The 19,772-nt window shown below is 41.0% G+C and overlaps 1 protein-coding gene across 1 annotated transcript; it reads right to left on the bottom strand.

Annotated features, from left to right (window-relative positions):
- Positions 1-352: 352 nt before the first annotated feature.
- On the bottom strand, positions 353-16,840 carry LOC102752564 (chromosome unknown open reading frame, human C9orf57). Its single transcript, XM_006765300.1, has 5 exons — positions 16,798-16,840; positions 12,937-13,053; positions 6,667-6,669; positions 4,363-4,494; positions 353-477 (listed from the first exon to the last, which is right to left on the bottom strand). Exons 1-5 carry the CDS (start codon positions 16,838-16,840, stop codon positions 353-355), a joined length of 420 nt encoding a protein of 139 aa, XP_006765363.1.
- Between the last annotated feature and the right edge of the window lie 2,932 nt (positions 16,841-19,772).

The raw sequence follows: 19,772 nt of genomic DNA, 5'->3' as shown, positions 1-19,772 counted from the left end.
TGGGAATATTTAGGAAAATGAGTAAACTAGAGACGATGTACATAATTCGACTCAGGGAAGCACTCACATTTTTACTTCTTGTAGCCATGAAATCATCGGAAGGGGAATTAAGCAGAAAGAGGAGAGGAGAGAGATGGTGTTGAAAGGATGTTTCTGAGATGAGTTGGAGTTGGTGGGGGAGAAGCTGGGCACCTTGAAAGCTCACATCGGTTTCAGATCATAACTCTTTACAACCTGCAGAGGTCTGAAGTTTCTGCAGAGGGCGGAGGGATGGGAGCTGTCATCCTGTGCTGAGCAGGTCCGGCTTTGAGACTGACTGATCAGTCAAGCAATTTGGAGAAGGACTTCTGGGTCAGAAGTTGCACAACGGACGGTGGCAGCAGTGAGAAGTCTGGATGATATCATGGACCATACTTCTCTTGAAGCAATCATCTTGGGTCTCTGTGCAGCCTTTAATAGAAAACCAGGTAATTCCACCTGAAGGCAACAAAGAGGCAGAGAGGCAGGGACAGTCTTTGGCGAGGTGCAACCTACCTGGCCTCAGATAACAGGTTAAAAAAATAAACAGCGCCCTCGCCGGTTTGGCTCAGTGGCTAGAGCTTTGGAAGGGTCACAGGTTCGATTCTGGTCAAGGGCACATGCACAGGTTTGGGGCTTGATCCCCACTAGTGGGTGTGCAGGAGGCAGCTGATTCTCTCTCATCATTGATGTTTCTATCTCTCTCTCTCTCCCTTTCTTTCTAAACTCAATAAAAATATATTTTGAAAAATAAAACAACCCTAGCTGGTTTGGTTCAGTGGATAGAGCATCAGCCTGCGGGCTGAAGGGTCCCAGGTTTGATTCCAGTCAAGGGCGTATGCCCAGGTTGTGGGCTTGACCCCCAGTGGGGGGCATGCGGAAGGCAGCTGATCAATGATTCTTTCTCATCATTGATGTCTCTATTTCTCTTTCTCCCTCTTCCTTCCTCTCTGAAGCCAGTAAAGAAATATATTAAAAATAAAATTAAAAAGAAAATAAACAGCAACAAACACTAAGCAAAAGTCTAAGGTTTTTTTGATACAATCGTCTTGCCTTTAAGAATTCCCACCTAAAAGTATTCTCATTGAGGACATTGCAATACAAAAGCCCTGAAATTGTAAGACAAAAAAAGCTTTCAAACTCTAGCTAAAAGCCATGAGATTGCCATTGACTATAAAACTGTTGAATGGTTAGCGGTTTGGAAGCTTCCTAATGCCCTCCCCCAGTTTAACCCAGGCCATGAATTATTCAAAGGGCTGAATCCTCAGAAGGACCATTCAGATGTGTGTTTCTCAAAAATGAGGTGTGTCCTTGACTTCACTGAATTTCCCCCATTGTGGAAGTAACACATGTTCACTGTAGAAACTGAGGAAAATACACAGAAGTTCAAAGTCAGTGTCAGCCGTGTCCTGTACCCAGCATCCCAGCTTCGGCTGGGAAAGCACAGAAGAGTAATTCCCCAAAGGCAGCAAAACATAGGGTGGTTGAAACGTGAGCAAACAGTCGTCTCTTGACGGGGTGGGGTCCCTTTTGCTCCCCCACCCCCAGGACAGTAAATGATGTGCAGGAGATATTTTTGTTGTTTGATTTGGAAGATATTACTGGCATGTAGTGGGCAGAGGCCAGGATGTGCTAAATAAACATCGTACAATCCACAAGATAGCCCTGCATAACAAACAATTATCCTGCCAGTGTCAACAGTATCAAAGATGAGAAACTCTGTTTTAAAACTGTCAAAAGGGTGAATCCCAGTTCTAATGGTTTCACATCCTTGAGATATTGAAGCAGGACTTTGGGGGGAACATAGCAGGCTTAGGAATTTTTTAGAATTGGGGTCCATGGAAAAGCGGGGGGCTGCAGACTGGGAGAAGGTACCTTTCCATTACACAAGGAAGCCAGGGGCAGCTACATCTCCATAAGACAAGGGAGCAGCAACGGGTATATTTCCATAAGACAAGGGAACTGGGAGTAGCCAAGAAAGGTCTATATTTACAAAATAAGGAGGAAGCAAGCCCAGAGGGAATAGGAGAACAATGAGGGAGGAGAGCCTCACACATCCCATGTGAGGATTGACCTTTGAGCTCAGGGGTTGCTATAGTGACCAAATCAAGGGGATACTGACCAATCAGAGGGGATATCAAGGCACAAAGATCTGTAGCCTTTATAAACTAGAGAAAAGGGACTCAGTGGGACCCTGTCCCCCTCCCTACGTGGGAGTCCATTCTGTAGGACTCTTCCCTCTCCCCACGTGGGAGTCTGTACTTGTTCTTAAATAAATCTCCACCTTTGCTATTCCACTTTCTGTCCGTGGAGTGGATTCATTCTTCGATTCCGGCGGACAAAGAATCCGGGTTCCAGTCCAAAAATTCGGTATCAATATGGCAACATCTCCAAGTGAGGAAACTGCTCTTCACAACATTGCAGTCACTAGGTCCTTGACCCACCGAGAACTATTGTCAATGTTGTGCTGTATAAACTTCCAGGCTCTTTCTTCTGTGCAAAGTCCTTTAATACTTGTTTTCTTGAACAGACTGTCAAACCTCAGAGGGAAGGCAGGCATGGACACAGACAATAGGGTGGTGAAGGTCTGGGGTGGGGGTGAGGGAGGGGTGGGAGAGGTCAATGGGGGGGAAAGGGGATATATGTAATACTTTCAACAATAAAGATTTTTCAAAAAACCCCACACAACTGGTTTTGATGTCGAGCTGACTAGATGACTGAAGAAGGGAGGGGGACTCCAGGGAGCCTTTGAAGTATGGTAGCAACCATCTCAGGTAGAAACTGTAGTTTAACTCTAACCCTGCTGTTTGGCTTAACAATATAAATCTCCACCTTTGCTATTCCACTTTCTGTCCGTGGAGTGGATTCATTCTTCGATTCCGGCGGACAAAGAATCCGGGTTCCAGTCCAAAAATTCGGTATCAATATGGCAACATCTCCAAGTGAGGAAACTGCTCTTCACAACATTGCAGTCACTAGGTCCTTGACCCACCGAGAACTATTGTCAATGTTGTGCTGTATAAACTTCCAGGCTCTTTCTTCTGTGCAAAGTCCTTTAATACTTGTTTTCTTGAACAGACTGTCAAACCTCAGAGGGAAGGCAGGCATGGTCACAGACAATAGGGTGGTGAAGGTCTGGGGTGGGGGTGAGGGAGGGGTGGGAGAGGTCAATGGGGGCGAAAGGGGATATATGTAATACTTTCAACAATAAAGATTTTTCAAAAGAGAGAGAGAGAGAGAGAGAGAGAGAGAGAGAACGAGAACACAAGCTAATGAGTTCCTGGAAACTCAGTGGTCTCAAGACCCGAGGGCTCTAGATAAGGTGTTTCTGTCAATTCAGTGACCCTGAGACCCAAAACTATAATTAACACGCTTAATTCTGCTTATGTAAACTGCTTTTTTGCAAACCAGGTTCCTCATTCCAAACCTTGAGATGTAATCAATACCTTTGTGATGTTTGCCTATATAAGTCTGGTTTTGCGGCCATCTTATCACTATGAGATTTGGGGAATGGCCCCTCATAGTCCCGGATTGCAATAAATGTGACTCTTTAATTCGACTTCTTGAGGCGTCCTGCTGTGATTCGTGGGGTACATTACAACACCTTGGCACATTTCTCCTTCAAAAGGAAGGGGCCCTGACTGGCAAAGGTGCAAGTCACGGGGAACTCGAGATGCAGAGAGGGGATTTAGACTGGACAAGGTGAACGAAGCTCAAGAAATCTTCTTAACCTATAACCCCAGCAGATCTGACCCCTGAATTCTATTCCATTTTCCCAGCTAAATTTGATCTCCTCTTCCAATTCTATAAGGAAATTTAGAGTTTTGCTTTGTGGAGATTTCTGTGCAATGAGGAAGTACATAGATTCATTAGGAATGTGTGCTCAGAAGTCAGAGTACTTGCATTTGACTGTTGGCTCTGACATTCATTAGCTGTGTAACATCATGCAAAAAAATTTTTTTTTAATATATTTCTTTATTGATTTCAGAGAGGAAGGGAGGAGAGAGATAGAAACATCAATGATGAGAGAGAATCATTGATTGTCTGCCTCCTGCACACCCCGCACTGAGGATGGAGCCTAAAACCCAGGCATGTGCCCTTGGCCGGGATCGAACCTGGGACCCTTCAGTTTGCAGGCCGATGCTCTATCCACTGAGCCAAGCTGGCTAGGGCCATGAAAAATTTTTAATCTTTCTATTTCTTAGATTTCTCATGTTTCAAAGCTGGAGATAGTGACCAGATCCAGCCCATATTATTGTTTTGTTTTGTGGTTGTAATGTACTTCAGGTAAATGCTCAGAGAATCTGCTCATTTTAAATGTTTTCTCTTTTTTAGGTGGCTTACCTTTAATGTGATACTCTTTAAAACAGTACTGACCAGGTTTTGTTCTGCAGGTTCCAAAGTCTAAAAGACATCCATGGAAGGGCAATGAAAGGTTGCATAACCTACAAATCACACCTTCAACATCTCCAAGGACTGGAGAGAAAATATAAGGGGAAAATAGAGATGAAAACCAGAGAGAGGAAAAACAGGGGAAGAAAGAGAGATCCAAAAATAAAGCAGTGATTTTCAACTTTAAAAAGTAAGCAATATTTTAAAAATTTGGTTTCACATATGCTACATTTCATGAATTGCAAGTACTCTGAACTGTTACTAATTAGAAATTAGGCCAGGTGGTCTAAAAAACTTACTTGGTTAAAATGTATTTAGTTCCTCAGTGCCTAATTAAATCAATTCAAAGTTATTTAGCCAGAAAAATTCATTTCAGCCATATGGCCACTATTAGGTCTTCTTTTCAATGTCTAAAGCAGCACATTATACATAGTAAATTCTGTCAGTATTTATTGCTTGATTCATGTTTATAGATTGCTTATCTTCAATACTTAAATTCAATGGCTCAAAAAATGTTATTAATTTTGGTTATGTAGAAATAACCCAGAAATTCTTAAAACGTGGTCAACATCCATAAGAGTGGAAGATATCATCTGGAAGATCTGTTTCCAAAATTGATTTTGAATTCGATTTACTTAAGTAGTTAAATAAGCACAGATTCCCAGAGGGAACCCCCTCCCCCAAGTAAGAATCTACAGGGGTTGGGGCTCAGGAATCTGTATTTTAGACATGCAGAAACAGCAGAAGTCATGTGACTGAGATATAGATATGAAGACCAGTTTTTGAGAACCACTGGTTCTACCAAATTCAGGAATCTCCATTTTGATAACTCCTCAGGGAGCCTTGGCAAGTGATGGAGAGCTCATCACTACTAAAACCAGCTCTGATTATGAAAGATTCTTCTGAAATTCAGCTACAATTCATCTTCGTGTTCATAGTCCCCTTATCTACACTAATAAAAGAGAAAGATGCAAATTGACCGTACCTTCACGACACCCACCAGCCAATCAGGAGTAAGTATGCAAATCAACCCAACAAAGATGGTGGTTTAATTTGCATAATGTTCCGCACCACCCCAGACACTCTGGGCCTCTGGGCAGTGTGGAAAGGCAGAAAGGCGGCTCTGGGCTGGAGTGAAGGCAGAAAGGCGGCTCTGAGCCAGCGTGAAGGCAGTGCCAGCAGCCAGGGGAAGGAAGGCCCATTCTTGCATGAATCTTCGTGCATCGGGCCTCTAGTAATATATGAAGAGCATTGCCATTCACTCCTATTCATTGATAACTCAAAGAAGAGTTTACTAGACATTGTGTGCAATGTAGTTTATATCTCCCTCTGTCATGTTGATGTTAGAAGAGATCACTTTTAATAGAAAATAGTCTGGCTGATGAGGCTAATTAATCTCTCCTGACTATTCTTCCCAGTTTCAACCTCAACTGAAGACACTCTGGACATTTCACATTGGTTTTCCCATTAAGCATGGCAGACTTTCAGTCCATAATCAAGTATCAATCAACAAATATCTTTTAGGAACTAAACGTATGCCAATTGATAAGCCATTTACCAGTATTAGTCCAATTATTTCCCATAATAAACCTTTCCAGCAGGTGTTGTAGTTGCCCACATTTCACGTAAAAGAAAACTGATTTTAAGTCGTTTGCTCAACTGGCAGAGATAGGCTTAAAAGGGTTTGTTGGAATCCCAAACCCTTGTTCTTAGTAACCACACCAGGTCACTGGAGCTACCAAACTTTTGATGTCACTGCCTTCTTTCTCTCCCTCTCAGATGGTCCCTCCTCTCTCTGATTCCACACCCAATATCCATGATCTTCTTCTTCAAACCTTGTTTCCCACAGTCTTTATTATGACTGAAGAAGATGCCTTCACTTTTAGGCCTTCATGCTGATTGTAAATTTTCAGTTACCTGAATACTTATACACATATTCTCAGATCCCATTTACTTCCTTTTAGTCTTTTTTTGTCTTAAAAATGTATTGTTGATTTTTAACACTTGATACATTTTGATTTGACAATTAAATTTAAAGCTTCAGATTATATGTAAAATAGTTTCTTTACATAGTTATTTCTGAAGTACGCTATTCTATTTTATAACTTTATTTGTTAGCTCTTATTATGTTGTATAAGAGCTTAGTCAGGCCTTGTTTTAAGCACCTTAATTAGACCACACACCACGTATATTATGCTTCTGTAATTTCTTAGAAAAATTTCCCTCATTTTGATTTATACTTTTTTAATGACTTACCACCTAAAAGGCACAATAAGACAAAAACACGACTGATGACAATCCTCATTCTTAGGTTTCTAGACAAAAAAGAAGATGGAAGGAGAAATACATCCCACTGTTAGATCTTTCCTGGGGAAGTAATCAGTTACACATTTATGTTAGCTATTATGAAAAAGGGAAATGACTGGCAAAGTTTTTTTTATTTCATTAATAAAGTATAAATAAATTTATTCTGTGATGGAGGAAAAGTAAGGTACCTGTCTTTACAAAAAATTCACCATAAAACTTCTCAATCCAAGAAACATTTTAAGTTGAGATGTGTTCTCATCAAATACCACCCCCTCCCTTATTTCCCTGAATAGTAATTATTTAATGCAAAAATATAAAGTGAGATAGATGTGTTTCTAGATTGATATTGTGTTAAAAATCCTCTTAACCATTAGTTAAGAAGTAAGTATTTATTAATTCTTCTTTATAAACTAATACTTTCGTTGCAAATGATCATATTTATAAGGCAAAGAATTATATATAGTTAATAGTAACTAGTACTTATTAAAATAAAGAGAAAGACATTTCCAGATTGGCTAAAATGTAACATTTAGTTGTTCATGACTTACCTACTTGAGGTATTATAGATCTGAAGTTTTTTAAAGGATAGCAACAAGTAAACTTTGTGATGTAATGAAGTCCGTTATAACTGAAACCAACAAAGCAAGTCTCTAATCCACCAGATTCCAAACAGTTTAAACAGTAAAAATTGCGCAAGTAAAATAGGTAATTTTTTTGTTTGCACACTCTGATCTATATGGAATTTAAATGCCTTAGTCATGAAATTAACATATAAGACTAAGTCAATCAATAGTTAAATTGATTAAATTTAGCTAAAGATTTCTATATTCGCTATGGTATAGATTAATTAGTTCACATGCTCATAACCATGTGGGTATACTATCTGTTCATCATATAAAATATTTGGTCTTGATTATTAGAAATCTATGTATGTAGCAGAACTAGGTACATTAAGAAAGCAATTTGATTTTTTAAAATGTTTATTTCTAGGGGGGAAGGGGAGGCATATTAAAACTTTCAACAATAAAGAGTTTAAAAAATGTTTATTTCTAAATTAATATATAGTTCTAAATTAATACAGTCTTCTTGAACTGAATAAAAATAATAAGAATATTAAAATCTTTGACCATGCTCCCTACCAAATCCAGTGTCTTTCCAAATGTAACCACATTATTAAAATGATGAGTATCCTTTTTCATTCTGTGCATTTTATAATATATTTGCAACTTGGAAATATGCATAATATTGCTTTTTGTTTAATATTTGCAAAAATAGTGTTACATATTATTTCCCTCTTCCTTAATTATATTGAAAATCTACGTCAATCTTTAATAGTAATTCATTATTTTTATTGCTATATAATATTTTTGGTATGGCTTATACCATTGTGATTTTGATTTGCATTTCTTTGATGATTAATAATGTAGATGATTAATAGTGTCTTTTGGAAAAATATCTATTCAAATCTTTTGCCCATTTTTTAATCAGATTTTTGTTGTTTTGTTATTGAGTTGTCTGAGTTTTTTTTGCATATTAAGTCTTTATTAAATATACTAGAGGCCTGGTGCATGAATTTGTGCACAGGTGGGGCTGGCCGGCCCAACCCAATGGGGGCCGATTGGGGCCAGGCTGGCGGGGGGGAAGGAGATATGGGGAGGTTGGCCATCAGCCCCGCCCCTGATCAGGGTTGGGCTGGCCACAGGGGGGCTGTGGGAGGTCTGCCAGCTCTGCGCCAATGGGGGGGAGCTGATTGGGGGCCCAGCTGGCCAGGGGGAGGGGCTTCAGGAGGTTGGGTGGGGCCCAATCGGGCTGATTGGCTGCAGCAGTGTGTTGTCATAGTGACCGGTTGTTTCAGTCGTTCGGTTGTTCCATTATTCTGGTCACTTGGCTTTTATATATACAGACTAGAGGCCTGATGCACGAATTCGTGCTCGGGTGGGGTTCCGAGGGTGTGGGGGGGGACATAATAGAGACTCTCTGGGTGGGTGGTGGGATGCCCTTGTGGCCTGGGATCTGGATCTGTCCCGCTGACATTCGCACCGGTTGTCAGAAGCCACCTGGCGGCTGCTTTTATATTGTTTCTTCCTTGGGGAGCATCTAGGGAAGGGAAGCAGTCATGGTGCCTGAGGCTGACTTCCAGGAGGCCAGCAGTGCTGTCAGGATTGTGCCAACAACACTGGTTTGTTGGTGCCTGGCCCATTCTCTGGAGATTGGATCTGCAGGACCGCTGAGGGAGTGAGTGGCTGCCACCTGGCTGGTGGGCCATTGGGATGGGTTGGTCAGCTGAGCGGTGCTCCTGCTGTGGGAGCGCACTGACCACCAGGGGGCAGCTCCTGCACTGAGTATCTGCCCCTTGGTGGTCAGTGCGTGTCATAGCAACCAGTTGTTCTGGTCATTCTGGTCATTTGTTCACTTAGGCTTTTATATATATACTAGAGGCCTGTTGCATGAAAAGATTCGTGCAATAGGCCTTCCCTTCCCCTAGCTGCTGGCATCGGTTTTCCTCCCGCACCCAGACCTTCACTGCTCCAGCCGGAGCCACCTTCAGCGCCTTTGCTGCTCTACTTCGCGCCTACGTATGCAAATTAACCATCTTTGTTGGTGGCTAATTTGCATATCTCGCTGATTAGCCAATGGGAGGCGTAGTGAAGGTACGGTCAATCATTCTGTTTGTCTATTATTAGATTAGATACTAGAGGCCTGTTGCATGAAGAGATTCGTGCAATAGGCCTTCCCTTCTCCTGGCTGCCGGCACTGGTTTTCCTCCGGCACCCGGGACCCAGGCCTTTGCTCCGGCCGGAGTCACCTTCCGTCCTCCGTCTTTGCGGCCCTGGCTAGAGCCTCCTTCCGTCTTCCATCTTCGTGGCTCCGGCTCGCCTTCAGTCTTCGCTCTGCTGCTTGGAGCCTATGTATACAAATTAACTGCCATCTTTGTTGGCAGTTAATTTGCATATTGTGCTGATTATCCAATGGGAGGCATAGTGAAGGTACGGTCAGTTACCCTGTTTGTCTATTATTAGATAGATAGATGATTTGTAAATATTTTCTCCCATTCGGTAGGTTGCCGTTTTTTTGTTGATAGTTTCTTTGTTTGTGCTTAACCTTTATTTAAAGCTTTAGTGTTGAAAGTGTTACATTTGTCCCCTTTTTTCCTCTCTTGACCCCAGAATGCTCCCTCTCCCCCTACTCTGTCTTGTTCCTGTTCTTAGGGGAAATGATTTTAGTTCTTGCCCACTGCGTAAGATGTTGGCTGTAGGTTTGTCACATATGACCTTCATTATGTTGAGATACGATTCCTCTATTCCCACTTTGCTGAGAGTTCCTGTCAAAAAATGGGTGTTGGATTTTGTCAAATGCTTTTTCCTCATCTGTTGACATGAGCATGTGAGTTTTGTCTTTCAATTTGTTTATGTCATGTATCACATTTATTGATTTGTGAATACCGCACCAGTCTTGCACCCCTTGCATCATACTTGGTCATGGTGTATGATATTCTCAATATATTGCTGGATCTGATTTGCTAATATTTTGTTGAGGATTCTAGCATCTATGTTCGTTAGGGATATTGGCCTGCAATTCTTTTTTTTTCTGTAATGTCTTTATCTGGTTCTGGAATTTGTGCAGAAGCCTTTTAGTTTGATGTGGTCCCACTATTTATTTTTGCTTCTGTTGCTTTTGGTGTCAGATTAAAAAAAAAATTATTGCCAAGTTCTATGTCAAGGAGCTTATAGTTTCAGGTTCTACAGTTATGTTTATACCGATAATCTCTTTTGATCTACTTTTTGGTCCAGTTTCATTCTTTTGCATGTGGCTGTTCAATTTTTCTAGCACCATTTATTGAAAAAACTGTCCTTTCCTCATTGTATATTTTTGGCTTCTTTGTTGTGAAATTAATTGGCCATATATGCATGGATATATTTCTGGGCTCTCTATTCTGTTCAATGATCTATATGTTTATTTTTATGCCAGTACCATACTCTTTTTAAATGACATTTAAATAATATTCTGGAAAAGGCAAAACTATAGTGGTTGCAGGAGTTGAGGGGGAGAGGAGGGACTGACTACAAAAAGATAACATGAGGGAAATTTTGAGGATGGCCCAATGATTCTGTATCTTGTTTGTGGTAGTGGTTACAAGACTGTGCATTTGTGAATTTCAGTTAATATAAATTAAAAAATAAATTTAAAGTATTAATAGGAAAAAAATCTCTAAGTGCTGACAGGGAGAGATAATAGGAGTTAAAAGAAACAGTAAGAGGGGATTCTAATTTATTATTTATATTGATGGATCAGGGAAGGCTCATGATAACAGAATTGAAAATTAAGCTGAACTGTGAAGAATGGTGAGGAATTGGCCAGGAGAGAGATGGGGAAAGAGGATTTCAGGCAGAGGAAATAGCTTTTAGAAAGTACTTGCCTTGATAAGACATGGAAGTACTTTGGTTCTCAAATGCTAAGAGAAAACCAATGTGATTGTAGCCCAGAGCACCAGTGTAAGAGTAATGAGACAGGGGCAAGTCCTGCATGGCCTTATGGGCCACCCATTTAAGGATTTTGGCTTCTATCCAAAAACAATGGCATTTTTACTAGTGATTAGGACTAGCATGATTAGATTTATAATTGTACTTTAAAAATGAGTCTACAGGTTGAGAAAATGGGAGATGAGGTAGAGTGGAAGTTGGAATATTTGCATAAAAGAAAAAATGATCTGGGACACATCCTTTTACAGGCTGTAATTCACACCCTCCTTCTGGGGCAAATGAGCATTTCTAACAAACCCTTATGCCAGTTTCTAATGATGGAATAAAGCCTTGTTCTGGATAGTGATACACCCAGTTGACTATCAGGTGACTACCAGTCAAGAATCTAGCGACCTTCAACCAGACAGTTTTTTCTATATCTGATCCATTCCCATTTTCTAAAAAATGTTTCTACCAAGAAGAAATATTTTAATTGACCTACAAAGAGCATTTTTTCTTGCATGCATGCAAGATCTCAATAAGACGTTGACATATGTTAATTCGAAAAATTTTTTGAAAAAGTTTCTAGAAACAAGGTCAGTGTCCAAAATTAATTGCCTTCCTGAATATCATCAATAAACCACTAACAAACATAAACTCTAAAAGACTCCATTTACAATAGTGGACATAAGACACTGGGGGGTAGGGGAGGGCAGGGGATTGTTAAAAATGGGTGTTTCTATAAACAAAAACGGTATTATGATAAAGAGAAATCTAAGAAGGCCAGGGGATTGTCAGGCGGCGGGGGGCGGGGGAGGGGGAGGACATATATGTAATACCCTCTGTAATACTTTAAGCAATAAAATAAATAAATAAATAAAATAAAAATTCTGTTTAAAAAAATAAATAAAAGACTCCATTTACAATAGCAATAAAAATAAGGAACTTGCAAATAAATACAACAAATGACATGCAAGATTAGCATGGTGTTCCCAGGTGTCCTTGGCTTGTGGCTGCATAGCTCTGATTTCTGACTCCACCTTTGCATGGCCTTCTCTCTGTTTTCTCTTCTGTCTCTTATGGCATTTGCCATTAGACGTAATATCCAACTGAATCATCCAGGGTGATAGCATCTTAAGATCCTTAATTACATCAAAGATTCTTTTTTCAAATAAGGCCACATTCACAGGTTCCAGGGGTCAGAGCATGGACATATCTTTGCGGGGGAGGGAGGTACCATTTAACCCGTTACCCACAGTAAAGAACCAAATAAATGGAGGAATGGACCATGCTCAGATGAATGAAGACAAATGTTTAAATGATGTAAATCCTTACCAAATTATTTTTTCTTTTTTTCTGCAAAAAGCTTTATTGTTTCATTTGGTTCAATGCATGGGAGAGGGCTTCAGGGTGGTTAAAGGAATGGCTGGTAGTTCAGGTAAAAGCCAGACCCAAGGGAATGCATAGGGGGCCCTCAAAGGCCTCTGGGCTCCACAGGCTCCTAGTCCACTTGAGGGAAAGCCTTTGGAAGAGATCCCCGCCCCGCCCAGCCCGGGGGCCGCCAGCCTGCGGAGGTGAGTCAGGTGTCGCCCATCTTCTTGATGAGTTTCACCTCCTCACCCCGGAAGTGGTTCTCCAGGAAGCCACAGAGCTGAGGGTCTGCGCGGGTAGAACCAGGGCCTGCGGCTCCAAAAGGGTCTGATTCAGGTCCTCTCCAAGGCCAGGGTGGCTTCCATGACCCTGAGTTCTGCCCACTCACCTTGGGGAGGCTTCAGCAGGTCCTGGGAGAGAATGCCGCTACGGAGCTGGTTTTGCAGCTTTAAGAGAAGCTCAGCGCCCTCGCGCTTCTCCACCAACTCGCCCTCCAGAGCCACATCTTCACGGGGAAATAGAAGCCCAGAGAGAGGTAGGTGTCAGGCCCGCAGGTGCAGGATGGCCAGGCGGTTGACCGCAGCCTCCACCTGGGTGGAATAACTCTGACGAATTTGGGAGCTCACGGTTGTTCAGCAATAAGGAGTTAAGGTAGAAAAAACACGGTGTGTTGGCTGGTCTCAGAGGTGGTTCTGAAGGTTGTGACTGGATAAGATGCAGGAGCGTGGCCTGAGGCTGGAAGAAGGGGTGTCCCTGGGTCTGTTCGTTCCACACTGTTGTAGCAAGAGACAGATCCGGGACCACTGAGGGCACTGCTGGAAATTATTTCTTAAGCAAGAAACAAAAAGTACTAACAAGAAAAGATAAAGATGATAGCCCTGGCTGGTGTGGCTCAGTTGTTTGGGTGCCAAAAGTTGCCGGTTTGGTTCCTAGTCAGGGTACATGTCTGGGTTGTGGGAACCTTAATAGGGGGCAGCCAATCAGTATTTCACTTTCACATCAATGTTTCTCTCCCTCTCCTTTCTTCTCTTTCTAATAATAAAAATATTTTAAAAATAAAGATAAATTTGACTACATTAAGATTTTTTTGTCTATGAAAAGGTGTTATAAAAAAATAGAAGGACAAGTCAAAAACCTAGAGAAGACATTGGAATACATACAAAGAAGATTGATATTCAGAATATATTAAGAATTTCTGAAAAAATTAAGAAGAAAAAGACTGACAAAATATGTAAATTCTGTTATATCTATATATTCTTGTACCTATGTTACATTAATTATATTTTATTATAATATTAGGACAAATACATGAGCAAATATTTTAAAGAGGAAATCTGAATACTCAATAAGCATACCAAAACATGTTCAATCTCATTATTACCATGGAAATACAAGAAAATGAAAACATAAGTGAGATATCACTTGACACCCACTAGATTAACAAAAATTAAAAAGTTGTAAAAAGTTTTATTCTGTTGGGCCTGCGGAGCAACAGAAACTCTTGCTGGTGGTAGTGAATATTGGTACAAGCATTTCAGACCATAATATGGCATTATCTAGTAAATTCCAACTTGCCCATACCCTGTAACTCAGTAGTTCTCTTCCCAGGAATAGACTGGGCCTACAGAGCCTCTCAAACTGTGGATAGTAGACATGTACAAGATGGTTCACTGAAGCAAGGTTTGTAATGACAAGTATCTGGAAACAACCCATGTATCTATCAGTAGGAAAATGGACAAGTAAATAAAGATGTTGTCATATGAAAGAACTGTGGATAACCAAGAAGATGGGTCAACTACAGCTGCTCACATAAGCATGGAGGACTTGTTGAGGCTTAATATCAAGTGAAGAACAAACCATGGCTTAGAAGAATACTTTCAAGTTTTATAAAGTTTACATTGTAGTTTTTGTTAATCTTCACCCGAGGGTATTTTTTCCATTGATTAACCACTGAGCCAAACTGGCTAGGGCTACAATTTAATTTTATAAAGTTTGCCAGCTAGCAAAATCAAACAACATTTCCCATTTCATACACTGGGTAGTGGACAGGGCTGTGAAAAAGCAGCGGTTAAGTGAGGCACTGGCCTCAGGTACTAAGTTAAGGGATGCCAAAAAGCTCAGTAGTAGAGATAAATCATATTTTAATACTATATTAAGAAAATCAAATTACCAAATCACTGCACTCAGGCCAGCCACCTGGTTTTCTAAACAAAATTTTATTGCAAACAGAGTTCTGGGATTAGGGTGAGAAAGTATAGAAGTACAGAGTCAGATCCCACTTTTATCTAAAATTGTCATATTTTGTTTGTTTTTGCCTCTTAAATTTTGCATCCAAACCAGTTGCCTCATTTGCCCCACCTTAGTCCTCGTCCTGTATGGGTTGATTTTACTATTATGCTTCATCACTCACAAAAATGCTGTATGTATTCCTTTGAATGAATCTAGTATTTCAAAATTTAAAAAATTATATAAAAAATAAAACACACAAAAAGAAGAGAGAGCTAGGGAAGGAATTCTGGGAGCTCTCCAATTTTCAGTAATGTGGAAGAAATGTTGCAAGTTAAAGAGACCAAAGAGAAGCCAGCAAGATAAAAGGAAAACCAGAGACTGGTGTCTTCCAACAGTAGAAATATTTCCAAGTCCTTTGGGTCAAGGCAACTGCTGACAAAAATAGCTCGATAATCACCTATTAAATATGTACCTTTTCAATCACCTAGGCCTTGGCTTTAGAAACCTTGTCTAATAGCCTTGCTGAGAGAAGAAAACACGTGCATTCATGCACAGGAAACAAATTATAATGTGCAATTATGAAAAGCTGTATTCTTGAGGAATCAGAAGATTAGGTATTGTCTTCAGCAGTTTGAGTTGTTGACAAGGCCTGCTGAATTCATTTGAGAGACCACTATGTCTCTACCTGTCTTACTTTGCTGACCGGTATATTCCTTTTATGCTTTGAGCCTCTTAGATACCTTCCTTGTGGCCAGCTGTTCTGTTTTTCACCTGGCATAATTGCACCCCAGAACACTGTGCATAAAAAAGCTTTGAGGAATGCTTTGGACAGGAGGAAGGGCAAAACTGGAAGTGAGGAGAGTAAATTTAGGATCTCTGATGATTTCAGGCAATGGGGCAAGCTGAAATCCCCTGGGGAAAGAACTTGTAGTTATGAATGAGCTAGTTAGAACAGAAATGTTGGAGAATATGAACCAAAATTTGGACTTTAAAAGAATGAAAAGGAAGAAGGTTATGTATCATTCTGAGGACTATATTCAGATGCTGTATAGTCAAGCCTCCCTCCCTCCCTCCTTTCTCCTTTCTTCCTTCCTTCCTCCCTCCCTCTCTCCCTTTTCCCCTCCCCCTCCCCCTTTCCCTTTTCCTTCAGCATTTATTGACCACCTACTATATGCCAAATGCTAACTTAGAGACAGAGGTTGCTAAAATTAAGACATCACCTGAGTTTACAGATTAAGAGTGCTGTCATATTTTGTTGATTCTAATTTGTGCATTATTTTTTTTCACATTACATTATCTTTGATGTTGGACTATATCTTACAAACATATCATGGTGATAACATCTTTCTTTCTTTTTTTAATATATTTTATTGATTTTTTACAGAGAGGAGGGGAGAGGGATAGAGAGTTAGAAACATCGATGAGAGAGAAACACCGATCAGCTGCCTCCTGCACACTCCCTAGTGAGGATGTGCCCACAACCAAGGTACATGCCCTTGACTGGAATCGAACCTGGGACCCTTGAGTCCACAGGCCGACGCTCTATCCACTGAGCCAAACAGGTTACGGCAACATCTTTCTTTATTATGTCTTTTAGTTGAAAGTAACTTAGATTTAATAAAAGATCTTAGACACTGTCTGTGTCAATTTTACGTGATAGCCAGAGGTGCTGGAATGGAGTCTCCTGTATGACTTCCTCTTAGAATTGCCAACAGGGGGATAGGGGACAAACTCCTCAGCCCTCGTGATGGAGTCAATTCATATCACTCTGTCCCTTTAAATGACAAAGCTTGGAGAGACAACTCTGGAGTGACCACATGACCACATTACTCCCTTCTCTCTTTCTTATCCTGCAACTTCTAACCTAACCCCAGGCAAAAAAAAAAAATTTGTGGACTTTTACTTCCCTTATATCATACTAGAGGCCTGATGCATGGGAGCAAAGAATTTTCAGTAACCACCAGAGGTTCACCCCAATGCAGCGATCGGTGCCCCACCTTGGTCTGGCACCCCCACTCACCTGCTCCACCCTCCCACTGCGGCCGACGCCCGCCATATTCCATGCATGCACTCCTGGTAGTCAGTGCACATCATAGTGACCGGTTGGTTATTCGATTGTTCCACCAGTCAGTCCATTAGGGTTTTACATACATAGATTCCAAACTTCAACGGAAATATATCTAGGTTTCACTTGACTATTGTCCTGACTGCTTTCTTGAGGGGGAAAAAAGTCTGAATCATATTAAGAAAATGTCTTAGAGTTTTTATTAGAAAATGACATTGACTTATATATTAAACTAAAGGCCCGGTGCATGAAATTCAGGCATGGGTAGGGTCCCTAGACCTGGCTGGCGATCAGGGCCAATCTGTGGGGTGACTGGTGGGGCTATCTGGGGGCTCCTGCGGGCACCCGCCTGAGCCGCCTGGTGCCACCTGCTTGCTGGCCCCACTCCCTGCTGCCACCGCTGGTCACCTCCCTCTCCGGGACGACCTGCAGGGTGATTGGGAGGCTCTTGCTGGCACCTGCCTTGGCTGGCCTTGGGCCTGCAGGCTGGGGGCAGCTTCTGTGTTCAGCATCTGCCCCCTGGTGGTCAGTGTGTGTCATAGCGACTGGTCGTTCCACCAGTCATCCCACCGTTGGGTCAATTTGCATATTAGGCTTTATTATATAGGATGCCTTTGATATATCAAATTTATCAAAATTATTATGGGATTTTTTCCTTCGATCTATTAATGCAATATTATACATTTTCTGAATAAATAACACTTGCATTACTGAAATAAACATTGTTATAGTGTATTATTTTATTTTAATATGCATTTGATTTTCTGATGTTTTATTTTTGCTTTTTCCATCTCTATGTTAAGTGAACTTAATCTACATGGTGTGTGTGCATTTGCTATTTTGGTCAGGTTTGCTAACAATATTATGGAAGTTCTTAAAATAAATTGAGAAGCTTTCCATATTGTTTTAGATGCTGTGAAATTTCAAATTCATGCTCTGCTTCCTATAAGATATGTCATTTTTGGCAAGCTGCTTTATTTGATTTTAAACTTATTTTTAAAAAATTGACTACTCAGGCTTTCCCCACTTTTAAAATAATTTTTATAATTTATATTTATCACATATGTATATTTATAATTTATATACTTCTCTATAAATTTCAAATATATTACCAGATACATACTAAGAATTTTTAAAATATATTTTTATTGATTTTTATGGAGAGTAAGGGGGAGAGAGAGAGAAAGAGAGAGAAAGAGAAACATCCTTCAGCTGCCTTCCACGTCCCCTACTGGAGACCCAGCCTGCAACCCAGGCATGTGCTCTGACTGGGAATCAAACTTTTTGGTGCATGGGATGATGCCCAACCAACTGAGCCACACTGGCCAGGGCTATACTATTTAGCAAACATTTCTTCCTTTTTAAATGACCAGAATTGCTGTAAGATGTTTTCTTGTTTATAATAGTTACAGGTGATTCCAGTGGTTAACTTGGATGGAATAAAGGGTAGTTAAATGTATCCTCAAGTCACCATTTTTAGCTGAAAACCATCCGCTTTTCTGAAATCTGGGACAGCTACCAAATTAACACCCACATGTACTAGTGATGGCTGGCAGAGTAGGGAATTGGGGGCAAGAAGATTTATGCTATATACTTATTCCATTTTCTCAGTCATCACCTACAAACAGATGTCTTCTACAAGAGCATCAGTTCAGTGGCCAAGAGTGTCTTGGAAAGAGGAAGCCACGCTATTTTCTGCAATGCTTGGTCTCGCGGTATCTTTGATCTCTCAGAGCCACCAGAACAGTGAGATGTGCAGTCATGGCCTGCTGCTTCCTTTAATCCCAGCTGTTGCTGCTGTCAGGGTCTTTCAGGAACACAGGTGGGCACCTTTATAACATCTCGTTGTGCCCACTGTAAAGTAGTTCATGTTAATAAGATTTGCCTTCAGGTGGATGGAAATTCAAATCATTTCTCCCATATGTAAGTGTACTTCTAAATTTAGATCATCAGCATCCCAATGCACCTGTCCATCAAACTAGACGAAGCAATTTGGATAAGCATACCCAGGTTTCCTTTTAAAGCTCTAGAAGCATATACATAGCTTATCATTTTCCACTTAGGTTCAACTTCCCATAGAATAATTTTCTTTAGGTTCTGGCTAGATTTCCTCTTACCTCCCACTAACCACTATGTACTAGGCGGCGCTTAAATTCAGTGAGTTAGCAAAACTTTCAGAAACTTAGCATTTGGCCAAGGAAGAAGAATGCCATAATTTCGGTTATTTCTGGGAGGTACATGGGGAAAGGACACTTGAGCAGAAAAGCCCGTTAGCAGCTGAGGTTTAAGGCGAGGTTACTAGAGGATTTGGTGCAGGATTAGCCAGGCGGTGTGACATTGAATGTGGAGAGGACCCAATCACAGGAAGATTGCCGGGGCTATTGTACAGTCATGCTCCACTTAAGAATGGGGGTTGGGGGGGGGGGGGATAGGTCCTGAGAAATGCGTCATGAGGTGATTTTTGTCCTTATGTGAGCACCACAGAGTGCACTTACACAAACTACTCTCATTGTATGTGCTCCACTTTTATAGACCGGCAGCAGTGCTGTAGGTTTGTTTACATCAGTGTCACCACAAACACATGAGGAATTGCAGTGCAAGTACCTGTCTTAAGCTTAGATTGCCCAGGCAACCACTCCAAGGAGGCAGCCACTTCAAAACCACGATCTCTGATAAACACATTACCAGGAAGCTGGATGAAGAGCCCCCTCCCTTAACTGAGGCTCCTTGGATTTTGAGATCTGGGTTGATTTCCATTACGGACCATTTGGGCTACTTGTTTTTTTCTCTTCCTGCACTTAAAATTCTTGCTCTTATGTTTTCAATTCACCAATAAAGAGTGAGCCTTGAAACCTATGCTCAACTCCAATAAAAGCAGAACCCAAGCCTGTCTCCTTTCTCCCTCTATCCCGCCCTCCCCCCCTCTCTTT

Source organism: Myotis davidii, unplaced genomic scaffold (assembly GCF_000327345.1).
Source record: "Myotis davidii unplaced genomic scaffold, ASM32734v1 scaffold616, whole genome shotgun sequence".
NCBI lineage: Eukaryota > Metazoa > Chordata > Mammalia > Chiroptera > Vespertilionidae > Myotis > Myotis davidii.
Note: the sequence above shows the minus strand (reverse complement) of the source record. Positions and strands in the feature narration are given on the sequence as shown.

Coding starts and splice junctions, on each gene's coding strand:
- LOC102752564 (XM_006765300.1), bottom strand. CDS start 16,840: ATGGAATATGGCGGGCGTCGGCCGCAGTGGGAGGGTGGAGCAG. Junction 13,054..16,797: donor GCAGTGGGAGGGTGGAGCAG/GTGAGTGGGGGT, acceptor TTCCCCGTGAAG/ATGTGGCTCTGGAGGGCGAG. Junction 478..4,362: donor TAAAGAGTATCACATTAAAG/GTAAGCCACCTA, acceptor TGTTGCCTTCAG/GTGGAATTACCTGGTTTTCT.